The following is a 20,635-nucleotide window of genomic DNA, read 5'->3' on the forward strand; positions in this document are numbered from 1 at the left end:
AAAGAGAAATGATGAGCCAATATGGAACAGAGAAATAAAAACAGGGTATATATTTCAGCAGTTTATTGCTCACAATCCCATTATATACATGATGGTGCTTGCAGACAGTTTACCATCCAGGCACAGACTAGGGTGGTGAAAGTAGTAGTAGTATTTATTATTACTTATTACTTTATTACTACTTATTATTAGTATTATTATTGTTCATAATCTCATTATGTACATGATGGGGCTTGCAGATAGTTTATCATCCAGGCACAAACTAGGGTAAAGCTGTCTAACAATGTGTTAATACTACATTACTACATCTTATTCCCTCTCTACAGGGAGGGAAACTCAACAAATCCCAAGGGGGGTTCTCAGCAGACTTCTTCTTCTTCTACTCCTCCTCCTCCTCCTCCTCCTCCACCACCACCACCACCACCACAAGGGCTAGAAGGTTGATTTCCCCCCCATGTTGTTTTAGCGAGAGTCTTGCGATTTTTACACCAGATGCTAGGTTTTTTTGCTAAATGGACAACTGAATATATTTCACTATTGGGACTAATGCAACCATTCTTCTGTGAGCACATTCTCATAGCCTCTCAGTATCTGACTCTTGAGAGACGCTGTTCTCTGTCACACACACACACACACACACACACACACACACTCACTCATGGGGACCTGCTGTTTCCACCCAATGGGAAGCAGCTGCTGGTAATATATGTGCTAGAGTACCCATCAAAAATAGACACTGCAGATGCAGGCTTCTCCCCTGCCATTCCCTGGCATGCTGTCATATTAAAAGGTAAAGGTTCCCTTGCTTGAAAGCCAGTCGAATCCGACTCTAGGGTTGCGGTGCTCATCTCTGTTTCAAAGCCGAAGAGCCAGCGCTGTCTGAAGACGTTTCCATGGTCATGTGGCCGGCGTGACTAAACACCAAGGCGCACGGAACGCTGTTACCTTCCCACCGAAGTGGTACCTATTTATCTACTTGCAATTCCTTGCTTTCGAACTGTTAGGTTGGCAGGAGCTGGAACTAGAGACGGGAGCTCACTCCATTGTCCGGCACACTCGGGTCTCGAACTGCTGAACTACTGACCTTCCACAGCCTGCAGTTCAGCGTCTTAACCACTTGAGCCACCGCAGCTTATTACCCTTTATGAAATTCTTCCAGGTGAAAAACCAAAGCAATCAAGTGGGACTCTTTTGTCCTTGAATGCAAGGTCAGGACAGCAAGTTAACCGCTGGTGTGCCACCATCAGTCAAACCAACGGAAAGGAGGTATGTCATCTGGGATATCATCTGACACCAGTGTGGTGTATGACTTGTTAGTGTGTCAGACTAGGACCTGGGAAAACCAAGTTCAGATCTCCACTCTGCCAGGCAAGTTCTCTGGGTGACTTTGGGCCAGTCACTCTTTCTCAGGCAGACCTACATCACAGGGTTGCTAGGAGGATACATTGGTGGAGAGGGGAATGATGTGCACTGCCTTGAGCTCCTGGGAGGGAGGGAATGAGGGGGGGAGGGACAACTGGGTTTGGAAGTCACGGGGTCTGATTTGTAAATTTAACTTATGGAATCTAGTGTACATGTGAGCCAATGTGGCATGAAGTGTATGCTAAGACTGGGAAAACTCAGGTTCAAATCTCCATTCAGCCATGATGCTCCTCGGGTGAACTTAGGCCAGACACTTCCTTAGCCTACCTCGCACACTTGTTGTGAGGATACCACGTGGGAGGGAAGAATTGTGTGTGCGTCTCTGAACTGCTTAGAGAGCGGGTGGGTAAAAACATGATGGACAGTCTAGTGCATGCATTCAAGGAAACACCCAAAGGTGGGCACAGCAATTTCACTTCCAGTTCACCTGATTGTATCCTCAGTCGCTATCTGTGATTCACTCCTGATGGTTGACAAGAATTTGTACTGATGTTGCTGGGAGGCTGGAGATGGACAAAGGAGTGTGAATCTTCCATGGATAAAGACTAGAAAAGTGTTGAGGATGTGAATGGAGTTGAATAGAGACGGTATTGGATGGGTTTGCTGCATTAGATAAGTCAGTCTTTATAAATCTGATCTGACCACTTCTCATTTTTCTCCTTCTAGTTGGCTGGTATCTGTTAGTGAGGGACAAGAAATCCTCTTGCTGGGGTAATACCCCAACCCTCACCAGGTGCAGAGTATTCCACCTTCTTAGAGGCCCATTCTGCATCTAACATTTGCTCCGCTGTTTTACCAAACCCACGGTGGAACAGAAATTCCGCCCTACATTGCATGCCATTTTCACTTTGATTGATTGTCGGATTTTATGGCAGTGTCCAGACTGCATGCTGGTTTCACTTCCTTTGATCTCTCGTTTTATGGTACTGTCCACATAGATTTATGGCCCTTTTATGGTCATTCAGGGGTGACTCTGAAGTCAGTACAGCATTGGCCCGGGCTATTTGTGGTTTTGAGCCACATCTTTTTCTGTTCCAGTGTGGGTTTGGTAAAACAACTGAGCGAAGGCTAGATGCAGAATGGGCCAGAGATAAATAGCAGAGTCTAAATTAATCCAATGTGCAGAAATTTCTGTAGGGCACGTGTATTCATGTATAATAACTATTTACAAAGCCATTTAAACAACATCCTGGCTAAAGCTTAGGAGGCTTCATTTTAACACATAGTAATAAGGAGAGAGAAGAGGAAGAAAAAAGTGATAGTTGACTCCATGAATAACAGTGAAGAAGAGTGAAGGGAGGGGCTGATTTTGGAGGGGGCGGGAAACCAGTGCAGGGCATCAAACCCCCTCCCTCTTAAAACCATAGCAGGGGTGTCAAACATACAGCCCATGGGCCAGAACTGGCCCATCCAGGGCTCTTATCCAGCCCGTGAGCAACTGGTCATTACTTTCATTGCCAGATGACAGAGGCTGTGTTTTATGTCGCTGTATACTGTCCCAGTGCTAATGTGTAATGGGCAGTGGAAGTGGGAGGGTGGGCATCAGGGAGATACTTTGAGGAGATACTGTAAGAGTGTGAATGTTTTCAGCATGTTTGTATTTTGGGTGAAAAATAATATTGTTAATTGGGTTTGCCTGTGTTCTTTATAAAGTTTATATCTCTGGTATCTCGTGTTACATTTTATGGCACGCATGGCCCGGCCCGACAAAGAGACATTTATGTCAGATCTGGCCCTCGTAACAAATAAATAAGTTCAACACCTCTGCCATAGAGCTTTCTCTCATTCAAATTAGGTTCCAGATACTTTCCAACAGTATCCCCTGTTGAAATGCTTTGTAGCTTGAAACTCGCTGGGCTATGATATATCCCATCTGATACTCACTTTATCGTTTCCAGTCAGATTAGAAGAATGTGTCTGTTTGGCTGTATTGATTTTGCGCTACAGATCACAAATGAAATAGAATGTGATAAATGTTCTATTAAAGCCCAACTTAGACCTGTATTTGAGAGTTGGGTGACCTATTGCTGGTGCTACTTTACTACTCTTGTCTTTCCTATAGTGCCTGGTTGTTGTGACCAGCCCAGCAGATGCAATTGTTGGGAAATACCAGCTGAGTGTGAAAACGGGGCCTAATATCTATCAACCGGAGAAGAGCTGTATCTATATTTTGTTCAACCCATGGTGTAAAGGTAATCAGCACAGTCTAAAGAAGTTTAATTTCTGTTCTGTTCTAAAACAGTGTGAGATGATCCCTCAAGAAATATAACAGTATTTACTACTGGGCGAGACTCCCTTGGTTTTTGTTGCTGCTAACAATATAATCATTACCTCACAGTTTAAGCCTAAGGAACGAGGTGCTTCAACAGAAAATTACACCTGGAAAACAGGTTCCTCTCCTGAATCCTGACTCAAATTAAACAGAGCCTGGTATCTCTTCATAGGGGCCCTTTGGTATGTTTGGCAGGGTTACTTTTCCCTGGAAATGGCTGCACTGGGACAAGTCCGACTCACTGTGCTGCGTGATTTGGAGCACAGCAGTTTCACATTCAAGATCAGCCGCTTCCATTGAAAGTGCTGCAATAACCGGCTGAAGGCACTCAGTCCAAATGGCCAATAAATTAGTCATTTAGAACTGCTCTCTGGATTGGCCTAAGCTGAAAAACAACTGCTCTGTTCCCATAGCATGTGTATAATATAGGGTTGCCAATGCCAACCTCCAAGTGGGTTTTAGAATTCTCCTGAAATTAAAACTGGTCTCCAGACTACAGAGACCCATTCCCCTGGACAAAATGGCGGCTTCAGAGGGTGGACTCTATGGCATAACATCCTCAATGAGTTCCCCCCCAAAAAACTCCACCCTTCCTAGTATCCACCCCCAAATCTACAGAAATTTCCCTATCCAAAGCTGGCAATCCTAGTGTAACATAGTATTGCTGCATATCAGAGAAACAGCACAGAGCAAAAATGAATTGGAGGCTTGCTCTTGAAGAGAAGAAGAGATTGGATCTATACCCCACCCTTCACTACCCAAAGGTGTCTCAGAGCAGTTTCCCCTCCCCTCCCCACAACAGACACCCTGTAAGGTAGGTGGGGCTGAGAGAGCTCTGACAGAAACTGCTCTTGAGAGAACAGCTCTGAGAGAACTGTGATTGGTCCAAGGTCACCCAGCCGGCTGCATGTGGAGGAGTGGGGAATCAAACCCGGTTCTCCCAGATGAGAGTTCGCACACTTAACCACTACACCAAACATGAGGAGATGTCAGTGGTTTTGTTGGTCATTGTTTTTAGATAACTGAGGTATCTCCAGGTGGACAGAGAGAAGCACTTGTGTTTTCCTCCGGCAAGGAAGCAGACACACTTTTAATAGAAATGATCCCAAGAGCCAGCATGCATTTTTGTCCTTTCCTGGTGTTCATAGTCTCTGTCTCCCCCTCCTCCAAAGTGAGGAACAGTAAGCAATGAGAAGGCCTCAGGCCACACCCCAGATGGAAGCCATTTCCTGAGGAGAGTAACTGCCTCACCCTTACTCCAACAATTTCTAAAGAGCTCAATTGAATGAGTTCCCTTATAAGAGCTGAACTATGTTCAGAAATATCACACGGCACAGCCTTTCCCAACCTTCAGGGAATCGCTATCATATGCTGAAAGTGGACATGAAAAATTAGTGTGTAATAAAGAAAGCTTCTCACCTGAGTTGTTTTGCCTCCTGGCCATCTTTTTGACCAGCTTTATTGAAGCCTTAATAGACTGTTTGGCTGTAAGGCAGTGATGCCTAGCTGTAAATTTCACTTGTAGCTACTCTTGATGAATAGCATTCCTCTAAAGAAGGGCTACGGTCCTTGAAACGCATTCGAATCTTGACCACTGGGTCGGCTGAGTACATTTTCTGTGCCTCTTTTATGGTTTTCCGGAGACTGGTGCTTGGTGCCTTTTCCACTGTGGTGAGCCATATGCATGAGGAATAGGTTAGGCCAGTGGTGCTCAAGCGGTGGGTAATGACTCTCTCAACAGATGGCATTATGGCGTTGGGTTCCAAAAGGCAAAGTAAATTTAGAAGTGAATTCCACTTCAAAACCTTTGAGAACCATTGGGGTAAGTGGTCTTTCACAAAGTCATGGATTGAGGGGAACCCTACAGAGTCATTTCTGTATTAGAGGTCACATGATTACAGAACTACATGTGACACTGGGAATGTGTGCTTGGATCATCCAGCATGTAGTTGGGTGTCCCAGATTTACATGGATGCCATAATCAGGGCCGGCTCGCTCACTAGGCAAACTAGGCATTTGCCTAGAGCGCGCCGGCCCTTAGGGGCACCAAACTGCACCTGCCCCCTCGCCAAAAGCCCCCCGCCAAACACCTTGCATTTCCGCGGCCGGGTGCCCCCCGCCCCCGCCTCTTTGGCTGGCTAACTTCTCCCTGCCTGCCCCCTTGGCTTCCCAGTGGAGTGCTTTTCCTCCTCCTCCTCTTCCTCATGGTTGGGGACTGGCAGCTGCAGCAGCAGCAGCAGCAGGGCTGGGGGAGCGATGGCTTGTGAGTGCCCCACTAGTCAGCCTCTTCTCCGGGTGCCCTGGTGGGCACACCGGGGGGGGGGGGCGCCAGAACGGATCCTCGCCTAGGGTGCAAAATAAGCTGGGGCCGGCCCTGGCCATAGTGCTGGGAAGGGGAGGTATTTCTTTCTTTCTGTACGATTCCCCTGACTAGAACTACCCTCCATCCCATGTTACTATTAGCCCAAATACAATGGGGCTAATGTTACTATCAGAGGCCTTGTCTCTTTGTCTGCCTGTCCCCCCCCCCTTTTACTGGGGCTAATAGCAGGTTAAGGGCAGGAGTTGTTTTGATCTGGGAAACGGCCTTGATTCAAATGCCCCTCTTCTCATGGCTGCTTTTAAAGTCTAAGCCGCATGTAAGGACCACAAATCCCAACATACCATGTAGGTGAGCCCTGCAACAAGAAGAAATGTAAGACTTGGTAATCAGAATAACATTAGAAAACAAATATAAGTCACTAACAGGTCTCCCGGCTGGGAAACTAGCCCCGTTGATTGTAACATATGGTAACAGCAGCTAGTGTCTTGGTACAGTGGCCACTGCCTTCTTATCTGCATCTATAACAGGGGAGCCGGGGACACAAGCTGATCGTTTCCAAGAGCCCGTTTGGTTTTGAGTCCATTAGTCTTACCTGTATTTCTGCCACAGCCCCTGGCTCTCTGGCAGCCACAACGGCAGGCATTGTCGTGAGAATGTCTCTCTCCAGCCAGACTATATCTGTCAGTTGACGGACAAAGCCAGTGATGTTCTCATGCCTTTGCTTTTAGCTGACTCTGTTTTCATGCCTGACGAGGCTGAAAGAGCCGAGTATGTGCTCAATGACACTGGCTATATCTATGTTGGATCAACAAAAAATATACATGGAAGACCTTGGAATTTTGGGCAGGTAAAAACAAAAACCACATATTTCTTGTAAGCATATATTAATTGTAAGCAAGTGTTGTTATTTGGTTTTGTGAAATAAACGTGAATCTTAGATGGATAAATTGGTCAGGTGATAGATTTTGCTTCATCCACTGGTGAAACAGAATGGTACCTGTTGGTCCACATCTGCAGAAGTCCAAGGCTACTTCCGCACGGGATCAATTCCTCGTTTCCCACTCTTTGCCCCTATGAATGCAAAGGCATTTGCAAAGGCATTTGCGGTGGTACTGCAACTTCTGCACAAGATTCCCCCCCACCCCGTGCTTTCCTAACCCACCAGCCATTTCTCTCCCCTTCACTGCCAGCAGACTTTCTGTCTTTAAAAAAATCATAGCACATAGATTGCTATGTTTTAAGGCTGTAATGATATACCTACTACCAATTTTTTGTAACTAGCAAGAATCCCACAGGAGTTGAGGTGGGGAGGGAATGACAGGCAGGTGGGGAAAAGGTGTGACTTAGCCATATTCATCTATGCAGTGACAAGGCACTTATAAAATGTTTTGACGTATGACTTGTTGGCTGTTAAATTACGGGGGGGAGGGGGGGAGGAAAGGAAAGGAAAGGATGTGGGCAGAGAGGCAAGGAAATACAGATCTTCCCATCCACACTTTCTCCAAACTTACTTTTTATACCATCTTTCCTGAAACTTTGTTCGAAAAGCAGGATTGGAGACAGTGTAGATCGGTAGGTTAGGATTTCCTGAAAGGTGTGGAAGGTTTCCATAAAGATTGTACCAAAGCAGGTTTGGGGAGACCCTCAGCAGAGCCAGAGAAAGCCCAGGAGGCTGATAGAAGCACTATGAATGTCACGCGAAAGCCCAAATACAGCCTGCTGAGGTTTGAAGGAGGAGGAGGAGCAAGAGCTCCGTGTGGAAGCAGCCCACATAGTGCAATGTGCAAGCAGTTGGGCTTGGACCTGAGAAAGCCGATGTCAGCATGGATTGGCTTTGGACAATCAAGTAGCTCACTGCTTCTCTTGATGTAAATCAAGAATTAATAGGGTGGCCAGCCTCCAGGTGGGGCCTGGGGCTTTTACAACTGATCTCCAGCTGGCAGAGATCAGCTCCCCTGGAGAAAATGGCTGCTTTGAAGGGTGAACTCTGTGGCATTGTACCCTGCTGAGGCCCCTCCCCTCTCCAAACCCCACCGTCTCCTGGCTCCACCCCCAAAGTCTCCAGGTATTTTCCAACCCAGACCTGGCAACCCTAAGAATTAAGGTAGTTTATGAGAAGTTGAAGGCTACCATCCATCTAAAGAATTCCTTCCTTATTCGTAAAACTTTGTTCCTTGAGTAACAATGATGTGACAATGGCAGCACAGTAATGTGTGCAGTCACAAATATCTTGTGAGCAAACGATTGGCATTGGTCTCCCAACACTCCCTGGGGCCTGTCAGATCAAATATAGCAAAGTGGTGAAAAGAAAAAAAAATGCTCCAGCATCCTACCACTTGGTGGCAGTAGCTTACTGGCACATAGTTGTCCATTGTCAGAGGAAAATGTCCTAAATATTACTGTATTTACATATAAGAAGAGAGCCCTGGTCACGACCAAAGAGGATGCTGTCTACACAGAACAGTTCCTGTAGCTACCAGCATTGGTCTTAGAGATGTTTGTGTTTCAAAGCAACAAAACACTTCCTAATAAGAGTTTAACAGAAGGTGTTTCTTAATAGGAAGAATTTAAACCTGCTTTCTATTGAGGACATTTTGGCTCACACTAATTGGTTGCATCATTACTTTCTGGACCACAATTGGAAGACACACAAAAGTAACATGATTTACCACCTGTGCATATGCACTGGACAGAGGCCTCATAAACATTCCTGCCCTGTGTCTATTAATTTTGTTTTGGAGCGTCCCTTTTTTGGTCCAGTATTGACATATTCTCTGTTATTTCTTTGCAACATGTGCCTATATGTACCTCATATTATTTGACCTCTGAAGAAGGGCTGATTGGGCCGAAACACGTTAGGTCACAATAACTGTTCCTTGTATACTTGTCATTTGTAATTGCTGACGAGGCTTCCATTTGGCCCGTATGTTTTTAAACTTTTCTCAACTTTTTACTTATAATAAATTTACATGAGGTTTTAACTATTAGCCCTCCACCAGGGTTTTTTCTTTACCTTTTTGGTTCTTGATTCAATTTAATTGGGTTAAGTTTCTTTCCCCTCTTTGGTCCTGTCAGAATTTAAACCTCAACAGGGCTTTTTTTGTAGAAAAAGCCCAGCAGGAACTCATTAGCATAATAGGCCACACCCAACAGCAGAAATTCATTTGCTTATTAGGACACACCCCTGACAGCACAGCTCATTAGCATATTAGGCCACACACCCCATGTTCGCAGAAGTGTGGTCATCCAGACACACTCACCTTTTGCTTCTTATTCTGTTTACCTTGTTTGTTGTCAAAACCCAGGGATTTTTTTATAGCAGGAACTCCTTTGCATGTTAGGCCACATACCCCTAATGTAGCCAGTCCTAATGAGTTTCTGCTGTTGGGTGTGGCCTATTATCCTAATGAGTTCCTGCTGGGTGTGGCCAACTTGGAAGCCAGCCGGAACTCCGTTCCTGTGCGTTCCTGCCCAAAAATTGCCCTGAACCTCAACAGCCCCTTACTGTTTACTTACTAATGAAATAAATAAGAAATAAATAAACTTGTCTTGAAGAATGAACAAACTTTGCTTCTTACTAATTCTGCTTCCCTCACATGCACACAGTTTGAAGAAAACGTCTTGGACTGCTGCATCTACCTTCTGGACAAAAGCCAGCTCAAGCTGAATGTTAGAAAGGACCCTGTTGTCATCTCCAGGAGGATGTCTGCTTTGGTATGGGCCTTGGGCAATGGTTTGGTTCAGATCCCTCCCTGTTAGTTCACAGAGAAGGCAATTATTCTGCCCCAAGCCACTCACAACTCCCTGGTTACAGCTGTCATAGGAAATCTCTTCTCAGTGTAGACGTTTCATGTGCAGGAAGTCATATTTAAATGCATCTGTGTGTCTTTGCACACCATGTGCTGTATAGTCCTAGATATTCTATGTGTTGAGACCACAGTGTCCCTCCTAATATGAGCGTTTAAATGTTGCTGAGAAGCGGACAGGGACAGGCCCGAACTGTGGCAAGGGCAGGGCCAAGGAATGCACTGTCTAGCGAGAACACTTTCCCCCTTCTCCTAGGATTAATGTTCTTGCTGTTCTTGTTCTTATTATTATTAAAAACGCTTTTCATTTAGGCCACAGCAGCTTTCATTTAAGGAACAGAGTTGTTTTTAGAACAAGAAATATTCTAGCAACAAAGAAAACCCCTCTTAAGTTATGAAAATGGCAAGGTGCTGAAAGGGGAAAGGGGTGGCCCACTTAATCAGCCTGAGTCCCGGTCATGATGACATCACTACCCCCCCCAATGCAGATTGGAAATGCTGTAGCCCCACCTAGTGGGGAAGCCTAGCGACTGCCCTGAGTCTGACCCACAAGACCAAGTCCATCCAGATTTTGCGAGGGAAGAATAGAAGCACTCTCCTTGCCACTGGGATTGGCCCTACAGACTCGCTTTGCTTTCTGATACTGATCTGGGAATGAAGCTAAAGAATTGCCCAGTAAAGCGGTGTGAAAGGGTACTCGGGTGCAGGACTGCCCTCAAGGCAAGCTCAGGTGAACACACGAAGCTACGTTACACCGAATCAGACCCTAGGTCCATCGAGGTCAGTATTGTATATTGAGACTGGCGGCGGCTCTCCAGAGTCTCGGGGCAGAGGCGTGTCACATCTCCTGCCATGTCAGCCTTTTAATAGCGATACCGAGGACCGAACCTGGGACCTTCTGCATGCCAAGCAGATGTTCTGCCACTGAGCCACAGCTCCTTGAGCGGGGAGGGCAGGAGTGTCTTCTTCTGTGAGATAATCAGTCATGATCCGAAGACTGCAGTTTGTCTCATCATGGGTGAAGCACATTTTGGAATGAGTGCTGGATTATTTATTTATTTATGCGTTAGACTTATCAATCACCCCATCCCGACTTGCGCTGGGCTCTGGGTGATTTACAACATGGTGTTAAGCCTTAGAAACAGTGTAAAAACATCCGATATCCTAAGGTTAATAATATTAAAAACAGATTCAAATATAAGATGGCGTCACTAGCAACTATAGCAATTGAAAGACTGGAGTTCTGGAAAAAAATTGGTCGAAAGCAAGAAATTGCAAGTAGATAAATAGGTACCACTTTGGTGGGAAGGTAACAGCGTTCCATGCGCCTTAGTGTTTAGTCATGCCGGCCACATGACCACGGAAACGTCTTCGGACAGCGCTGGCTCTTCGGCTTTGAAACGGAGATGAGCACCGCAACCCTAGAGTCGGATTCGACTGGCTTTCGAGCAAGGGAATCTTTACCTTTATTATTGGGGGGGGGGGGCCAGCCATGCTGGAAAACCATCGCTGTCCTAACCAAAAGCCTGGTGGAACATCTCTGCCTTGCATAAGGTCCTGCGGGGCTTTGACTGTAGGAGGCAGAGAGTTCCACCAGGTTGGGGCCAGGACCGAAAAGGCCCTGACCCTGGTCAGGGACAGCCAGAGCTCTTTGGGCTTAGGGATCATCAGTAAGTTGTTGTCTGCAGAGCGTAACACTCTCCCGGGGACTGCTGATCAGCTACTGATAGTGCAGACCACGTCCTTGGTGCGGTGTGAGGAAGGGCTTCCCAAGCATACTAGCCAGCATGCAACCATCTGAGTGCACAGTCCCAAACATCAAGGCTGTAGCATAGTAATGTTCTGCATCTCACCAATTGCCTCCCCCTTGTCCTACACACAGTCAAATACAGAGGAAAGGGCTAAGAATAGACAGGTACAGGCCCGTAGCTACAGTGGGGCATCTCAGGGCTAGGCCCCCTGAGTTACTGGCAAGGCCCCATGACTTCCCATCCAACCCAGGGCCCCCAAGCGGTGGCAGGTGTGGGGAAGGAGCCAGGTATTCCTTTAATTCGATTAGCCAGTGCCCCCCAAGAAATGTAAAGGCCCCCCGACGTAAAAAATCCTGGCTACGGGCCTGGACAGGTATTATCTGCAGGTAGTCAAGATTAGAGAGACTTATTCTGCAATTGCTGGGCAATCTGAGTGCAGGATGTCAACCAAATTATTATGTGCGGGATGTATATCATGGATGGATCCTGGGGAACTATAGCACTGATCCATGGCTATGGAGTCACTTAATCATTACACCAACCACTCTCGTTATACAAAAATGTTTTCTGATCTTGACCTTTCAGATTCAGAATTATAACTCCCCAAATTGCAATTCATTCCCCATCTTATTTGAATAGTAAACACTTCTTTTGTTTTTTGCTTTGGGAATTGAAGGCCCACTGTGATGTTTGCTGGGGAGGCAGAGAAGCATCCATCAACTGATGTTTCGGCAGTGGTCAAGCTACCTGGCTTCATTTTCTTTGGCTTTGTTCTTCTGAAGAGTGTCTGTTTTTAGGTTAATGCCAACGATGACGCAGGAGTGCTCTTTGGGAACTGGTCGGGACGCTATGCTGGTGGTACTTCTCCACTGGCCTGGACTGGAAGTGCCCCAATTTTGCAGCAGTATTACAAAACCAAAAGAACTGTCAACTTCGGTCAGTGCTGGGTTTTCTCCGGAGTGCTTACTACAGGTAGGACATGCATTTTAGAGGTAGCCTACCTGTTCTGTGAGCTAAACAGATCGATGGTGAGAGTCAGTATCCATCTGAATACCAGGTACAGGAGACATCCAATAGGGTAAGGAGCTGCAGTGTCTCAAGTGGTTAAGACGCTGAACTGCAGGCTGTGGAAGGTCAGTAGTTCAGCAGTTCGAGACCCGGGTGCCGCATGACGGAGTGAGCTCCCGTCTCTAGGTCCAGCTCCTACCAACCTAGCAGTTCGAAAGCAAGAAATTGCAAGTAGATAAATAGGTACTACTTCGGTGGGAAGGTAACAGCGTTCCATGCGCCTTGGTGTTTAGTCATGCCGGCCACATGACCACGGAAACATCTTTGGACAGCGCTGGCTCTTTGGCTTTGAAACGGAGATGAGCACCGCAACCCTAGAGTCGGATTTGACTGGCTTTCGAGCAAGGGAACCTTTACCTTTACCTATTGCCTTCCTGCCCTGCTCATAGGCCTTCCAGGGACACCTGGTTAGCCATTAAGCACAATGGGATGCTGGACTAGATGGACTTCTACTATTCTGATGGTTGAGGACCTTCTAAAGTTGTGGCACTGCAGGGCCATCAAACTCATTCCAACAGTTACTGTGTTGTGGGTACTCCAGTCCACTGAATCTCATGGACAGGTCCATTGATTGCTATTGGCCACGATGACTCCATCGTTAGAGGCGGTAACTCTCTGAATTCCATAGCTGGTGTAGTGCTTCCAGGTGACCTGGTTCTCAACTGTGGCAAAGGGCACTGGACTAGATGTACCATTGGTCTAATCCACCATGGCTGCTCTTATGTTCTTCCATTCGTGGGAACTGGGCATAAAACCCAGTCCCTTTCATACCACGTCTCATCCCTTATGCAGCCTCGTGATGGAATTATAGGGTGTAATGAACAATGGGCATGTAGCTAAAGGGCAAGTGCATGATTGAGAGTTGATACCTTTTATCTGTATTTCAGTCATGAGAAGTCTGGGGATCCCAGCCAGAAGCGTGAGCAACTTCGCTTCCGCTCACGATACAGAGGAAAACCTAAAGGTCGACATCTATTTGAACGAAAAGGGAGAAAAAGTAGAGGAATTAACATTAGACTCTATCTGGTAATCACTATATACAACTGAACTAATCTTTTTTCTTAAATTCTTATTCATGGGGAAATATAATGGCTTGGATCCCACTTAGAATTTTCACAGGTGGCAGGTGGGGATTTTCGCCAATTCCCCCTCCCAGAGCAGCCCCATAAGCAATGCTCCTTCTAAACTGTGGAGTCTTGTGAGCAAAAGTTCTACTTTGTGAGCTACTGGCCATAAAGTTGTGAGCGAGCAATTTGGGCTACTGCAGAAATCAGTTTGCTCTGGAGCCATCCTCCCTGAGCTAAGACAAAAATGGGTGAGCCAGAGGCTAAAAAACCCTGAGCTAGCTCACACTAACTCAGCTTAGAGGGAACACTGCCCATAAACCCCCCAAATACTGCTTGTGGGGCACAGAGGAGTCAGCGGCCTCTTGTATGAAGGGGGGAACTTGTGAAAATCACTCCCCACCCCAGTGCTTGCATTAATTCGAGGTTTGATTTAAGCCAGTGGTTGGGTTTGTGAGGACATGTATTTGTAAGGTTGTCAGCTCCAGGTGGCAAAATTCCTGGAGACTTTCAGGGTGGAGCCTGGGGAAGGCAGCGTTTGGGGAGAGGAGGGACCTCAATGGGGTTTGATGCCACAGAGTCCACCCTGCAACGCAGCCATTTTCTCCAGTAGAATTGATCTCTGTCAGCTGGAGATCAGCTGTAATTCTGGGGGATCTCCAGGCTCCACCTGGCGGGTGGCAACCCTATATCTATAGCATTCCATTTAATATGATCACCTGCACCCCGTTCTCTTTCTCACTGTGCAAAAACTTAGTGGAGCCAGGTCATCATAACTAAGTGGATATTTCTATGTCAGGAAAAGGCTATGCCCCGGTACTTTCAGGGTATTTTAAGATCAGAAATGACCATTACAGTTCTACATCCCTAAAGTCAGGGCTATTTTGGGGGCAGGAATGCACAGGAACGGAATTCCGGCTGGCTTCCAAGTTGGCCACACCCAGCAGGAACTCATTAGCATAATAGGCCACACCCAACAGCAGAAACTCATTAGGATTGGCTACATTAGGGGTGTGTGGCCTAACATGCAAAGGAGTTCCTGCTACAAAAAAGGCCCTGGGTTTTGACAACAAACAAGGTAAGCAGAATAAGAAGCAAAAGGTGGGTGTGGCTGGATGAGCACACTTCTGGTAACATGGGGGTGTGGCCTAATATGCCAATGAGCTGTGCTGTCATGGGTGTGGCCTGACTTTCTGCTGTTGGGTGTGGCCTATTATGCTAATGAGTTCCTGCTGGGCTTTATCTACAAAAAGAGCCCTGCCTAAAGTGCTGCGCTTTCGTCCTGCCATCCACACGAGTCAGAATCCAAAGGGTTCCTGGGGCTTCTCAGAGCTTCCTTTCCTTCCACTTTCCCTCAAGAAACCACTCCTGAAGATCTCTAGACGGGTACCAGACTGGGAGGAGAAATCATCTGCTTGCCCTGGTGTACATGGGGAACACTTTATCTGTTTTACATGTTCATACATTTTGGAAAACCTTTAGCTTCAAACAACACGGAAAGCACACCGTGCCCATGTTCCACCAAGCAGCATACAAGGCATGGCTTCTTCCTTCAGTCAGTCAAAAGCACAAACCACTGTTCTCTCCTCAGTCCTGGGGCATCCCTACCCAACAGCGGATCGCTAATGGCTTTACTTGTCACCGTATTGTAGCTGTAGCCCAGAATGGAAGTCAGGCCTCCTTGTGCTTCTTCTCTGTATGACAACATCTCTGCCACAAGCTCTTTAGGAACCAAATGGCTCTTTTTCAAAGGCGTTTAATATGTGTGGGGGGGAGACCGAGCTTAGTGACAGAGCAGGTGTTTTGTTTGCCAAAGGTCTCCAGGAACAGCCCCCTCCACATCATTTGCTCTAAGAAGTCAAATTCAGGGACAAGTTATTCTTTGGAACTTGCTGTATAGTCTAATACATATGTGAAATTGCAATAGAGGATAACTTTCTTTTCACTTCCAATTCTGAAACCTACCTGTGCACAGGAACTTTCATGTCTGGAACGAGGCTTGGATGAAAAGGCCAGACTTGCCCAAAGGCTTCGATGGCTGGCAGGCGATTGATGCCACTCCTCAAGAACAGAGCCAAGGTAAGACTGAAGCAGAAGACAGGGAAACACCTGTGGTTAAATTGGTCCAGGTAGGAAAGAAATCAAGCCCTGTACGTTTATTTCTTTATTTTACTTTATTAAACTTATGAATTGCCCACCCTGCGGAGCAGGCTCTGGGCAATTGGCAGTATTTTAGACATTTAAAAATACAATTGCTATATAATTAAAATTATTTTTAAAAAAGCTTGCTGGTCACACTGCTGTCCCCGCACAGCAGGGCAGGGAAGGGTATGTGGGGGCCATAGAAGAAAAGAGGGTGCCAGATCTATGCCACTGAAACACAAATTTGATCCTCTGCAAAGTTTTACTAATATATGCAGATTTGTATAATAGAGTCTGCTTCCATGAATTAGATAGAGACAGATGAAGACTTGAATTCTGTGATGGACAAGGGGGATGTGGTAGACTCAGGCATTCTGGGCCAGGCCGCTTCGATTTCTGACCATTTAAGTAGTTTGCCTGACAGAATGGCATTTCTGTTTGTATTGATTGATTTATTATTTACTTATTGTAAATAATTGTTGAGCTGTGGTGGCTCAAGTGGTTAAGACGCTGAACTGCAGGCTGTGGAAGGTCGGTAGTTCAGCAGTTCGAGGCCCGAGTGTGCCGCATGTGTCTCTAGTTCCAGCTCTTGCCAACCTAGCAGTTCGAAAGCAAGAAATTGCAAGTAGATAAATAGGTACCACTTCGGTGGGAAGGTAACAGCGTTCCGTGCACCTTGGTGTTTAGTCATGCCGGCCACATGACCACGGAAACGTCTTCGGACAGCGCTGGCTCTTCGGCTTTGAAACGGACATGAGCACTGCAACCCTAGAGTCGGATTCGACTGGCTTTCGAGCAAGGGAACCTTTACCTTTAATGTGTAACCACACATTTCTCTCTTGAGATTCTTTTTAAAGGCCAGATGTACTGTATATAGAAAGAACTACAACAGAAGGAGGAAGGATGACATCCTTTCTGCATGATCTTCTGCTCTCTCATTCTCCTCTCTTGTGAGCTCCTATTGCTTGGGGGGGCATTCTGTTCTGCCTGTGTTCTGCTCCCTCTAGTGGTCAATTCGATGTTACATCACTGTATGTCTGGCTTTCAACCTGCAGTTTAAATCTGCAGGGAAATAAAGAATTGGCCACTAGATGGAGCAAAACACATGCAGAACTGGAAAAAAAACCCTGAAGCAACAAGAACACGCAAGCAAGAGAAACGAGCATGCAGAAAAGCCCTGTGTCTTGTTATCTGGCACTGTAATGCTAAACTGTGAGGGGGGGGGGAGGGTTCATACCACATGATACCTGCTTGTGCTAGAGAGACCCCTGTGGTGGTAGGTCATGCAGACCCCCATAGCCTGGGCCCTGGTGGTTGTGAATTGTGAAGGCTAAACTGGCCTTGAAGGCACATTTATGTTGCCCATAAAATAAAACCCACCTTGCAATTGAACTTCCACAATGATGGGGTCTTGATTCCTCCAGATTGCCAAGCCACAAGCACTACCTCCCAGTGTCAGACGCCTCCTTTTCCCAAATAGACCAGTGTCGTTCAGCTTGTTGCTGCACGTGCATGCATATCTCACTCCTCTCCGCCGCCCTTCTAAGCTTAATCACAATTTCTGATTTGAAACAAACTCCCAGTCACTATGAAGGATGAATACAGGTGACCAGGAAAATGAGTGCAAGAGTCCAGTAGCACCTTAAAGACTAACAAAATAGGTGGGAGGGTAGGCGCTTTCGTGAATCACTGCTCACCTTCAGAAAATGAGGGATTGTTTAATCTCCCCAAATTGGGTTCCTCCACCTAGATTAAACCATAGTTGAAAAGCCTGGTTCATGGGGAAGTAAATGAACTCTGATTCACCTACATGCTCACACCATGGGACAACGGGGTCTGTTTTAGTCCAGGGATCCTTGCTGACATTCCACTGAAGAAACGTAGAGAGAGAAGGGAAGACCCTCCTGTGTGAGCATGATCATAAGCCGTGTTCATGGGCATCTTGGCTTATTTGGAGTTTGTTGGAACGTAGCCAGGATCAGTACACTAATCTCCATTTTAGATGAAGTGGGGCCAAATCAGTGCAGTCCATACAAAGGAAAGCCATTTAGTATTGCTTGCAGCATAATAGCCATTTCATGTTTATGGCTTCTCCACATTCAAAAGTGCCAGAAAACAGTGTGAGATATGTCACTGTTGGCAGATTATGCTCAGCGTGGCTTTGCTGGTTGTGGAATGAGACTCTCTTCCCGCTGCTTCTGTTTGCCCAACTGCCTGTCTGCACAGTCAGTTTCTATAGAGATGGAAGCGGGATTCCTGACCATGGCTACTAGGCTGGGAATTGCAACCATGGCTACCAGAAGCGAACATGCAAAAGAAGTGTGGGGATTACTGATCATTTGAGGGACTGGGGGGGATGGGTAGGAGGAGACAACTGTTGTTTTTTATGTTTTTGTATGTGTATTTTAGCTTTGGTTTTAATTGCTTAAATGGTGTGTTTTTATTTGGTTTTAAAGACATGGCTTTATTACGTATGTTAGCTGCCTTGGGGGTCCTGATGAGGGCAGAAAGGTGGGGTATAAATTTTGCAAATAAATAAACAAACTTGAATTTAACCCAGAATGTCAGGGGACCAAAGTAAGGGGCAGGGTGAAAGGTGAATGTGAGGAAGGGAATGTCATTAATGTCCCCTGAACGGGGGAATAATTCATAGCAACCAGCATCCAAGGACACAGGCAACCCATAATTCCATCCTGTGTATTGTAAAGACATGAAATCTGGGGGAAAAATGAACAAACACCAAAAGCAGAGCTTTGTGGAGAGTTTAATCCTTGCTCTCTGGTCCCTTTGGACTCAGGCAGTTGATTAGTCGTAGATTTAGAGGGCACAGTAGGCACCTTAAGTTCTGGGACAGCTTCTCTTCACACCCATCTTTGTATATTAACAGAGGAACTGCTGGGCTATTTCTCCTAGGACAACATGTTCTCACAGTTCTATCCCCTTGTGAGGATTAGGATGAAGATGGGGACGGGGGAATGTGGCAGCTTGACCCTAATTTTGCACTCTCTCATATCCAACATAGGGATTTGCAGATTTCCCCACATAGAATGGAAGTCATTCTCTCCCATTGGAGGATAGCTTACACATCTTTTCTCAGAGAGAAGAGATTCCCCCAAGTCAGACATTTTGTTAAAGTGTGAAAACAGACAACCATACAGTTCCAGCGATAGAACAGTATTTCCATTTGTGGAAGTGGGAAAATTTGAACTGAAAGTATCATCACAAACTGACTCTCCTTCCTCACTATCAAGAACGTAGAAGCCACCCACCCCCCACCCCCCGGGTGTGGTAAGAGTTCTAGCAGTCACATCCAGAGAATCAACTGAATTACATTGTTTTTCATTATGTAGTAGCTAATGCTTTTATCATGCCAAAGGCATCTCATTTGAACACTCAGAGTAGAAAGTTAGCTTCTGCCACAGACTCCTCCACCTAAAATATGAATAGGCCCAATACAGCCAAAGGAGGTCAGCACTGTATTTCCTGTGAGGAAACCTATTGTGAGAGGCTAAGCCCATAGGTTGGTTTGACCGCCATAACTTCTCACATAACATTTGTATACACCATCTTTGATGTAGTTTAAATGTTGTCTTTGGAAGGGAGACTCTTAAAACATAAACTCTCTCTCTCTGTGTGTGCGTGTGTGTGTGTGTGTGTGTGTAAGAATTCAAAATTACAGCCAAACCACAATGAACAGAATTAAAGGGAAAAGAACGGGAGTGGGGATAGGTATCCCATAGGACAATAAAGTCAAAATACTAATAACTGAAATCACCACAAAACCTATGAGATGTGTAATAATAAAATAACCTATGAGTACTATACAACGATGTTCAAAGGCATTATGATATGCAGTTGAAAATCCAAGTTGGCCATTATGATAAAACTGATAGGAGTCCAGTCACCATTAATTATGGTTGCCAGTCTCCAGGTGGGAGCTGGAGATCTCCTGAGATTACAACTGATCTCCAGGTGACAGAGATCAGTTCGCCTGAAGAAAATGGCCACTTTAGAAGGTAGACTCTGTGGCACTCTACCCCAATGAAGTCCCTCCCCTCCCCAAACCCCACCCTCCTCAGGCTCCTCCCCCCAAATCTCCAGGTATTTCCCAACCTGGAGCTGGCAACCCTACCATTAGTCCATGAGATTATTAGAGTCTACATCTAGTCCACATTGTAATCCAATTAGGACTTCCTTGTTAAAAGTTGTACATCCCAGATATTTCCATAAACATACACAATTACTGGTCACAAATACGTTCATGTGAAGACTGTGCAGTTGGCGTAGATATAGTAAGAACAAAAATTAACGTTTAATCTTTTCCACAGGGATTTTTCAGTGTGGCCCCTGTCCAGTAAATGGAATCAGAAAGGGAGAAGTCTATCTTCCCTATGACTCCAAGTTTGTGTTTGCTGAAGTGAATGCAGACAGGATCTTTTGGCTTGTAAAGGATGTGGATGATGAAAGCAAATATGTCAAGCTGCGTGAAGAGACCAAAGTGATTGGGAAGAGCATCAGCACCAAAGCAGTTGGGAAGAACACCCGTGAAGACATCACAGTTCAATACAAATTCCCAGAAGGTGACCAGTACATTGAATGTTTCCCCTCGTACAGTAGAAAAGAAAGGCAAGGTCTCAGGTCATGTGACTCTTCCAAAGTTGTTGGGGGAGTCAACTGACAGATGAACTGCCATAGGCATTTGTTGGAGGCACCAAGTTTGGATTGCTTTCTATTTGAAATATGGGTGGATCTTTTCTTAAATGGTAATGATGTGGCGGTAGAAAACT

The 20,635-nt window shown here is 45.9% G+C and overlaps 1 protein-coding gene across 1 annotated transcript in view; it reads left to right on the forward strand.

Moving 5' to 3' along the window:
• The window catches only part of TGM4 (transglutaminase 4), a 36,968-nt gene that overhangs the window by 10,368 nt on the left and 5,965 nt on the right, over positions 1 to 20,635 (forward strand). Inside the window, exons 3-10 of the mRNA XM_015416388.1 lie at positions 1,160 to 1,266; positions 3,485 to 3,614; positions 6,746 to 6,864; positions 9,624 to 9,731; positions 12,372 to 12,546; positions 13,530 to 13,668; positions 15,682 to 15,785; positions 20,177 to 20,428. Coding sequence (XP_015271874.1) covers positions 1,160 to 1,266; positions 3,485 to 3,614; positions 6,746 to 6,864; positions 9,624 to 9,731; positions 12,372 to 12,546; positions 13,530 to 13,668; positions 15,682 to 15,785; positions 20,177 to 20,428 — 1,134 coding nt within the window. The remainder of the gene's footprint in view (positions 1 to 1,159; positions 1,267 to 3,484; positions 3,615 to 6,745; positions 6,865 to 9,623; positions 9,732 to 12,371; positions 12,547 to 13,529; positions 13,669 to 15,681; positions 15,786 to 20,176; positions 20,429 to 20,635) is intronic.

This window comes from Gekko japonicus, unplaced genomic scaffold (assembly GCF_001447785.1).
Source record: "Gekko japonicus isolate JY-2015 unplaced genomic scaffold, Gekko_japonicus_V1.1 scaffold1504, whole genome shotgun sequence".
Taxonomy (NCBI): Eukaryota; Metazoa; Chordata; class Lepidosauria; order Squamata; family Gekkonidae; genus Gekko; species Gekko japonicus.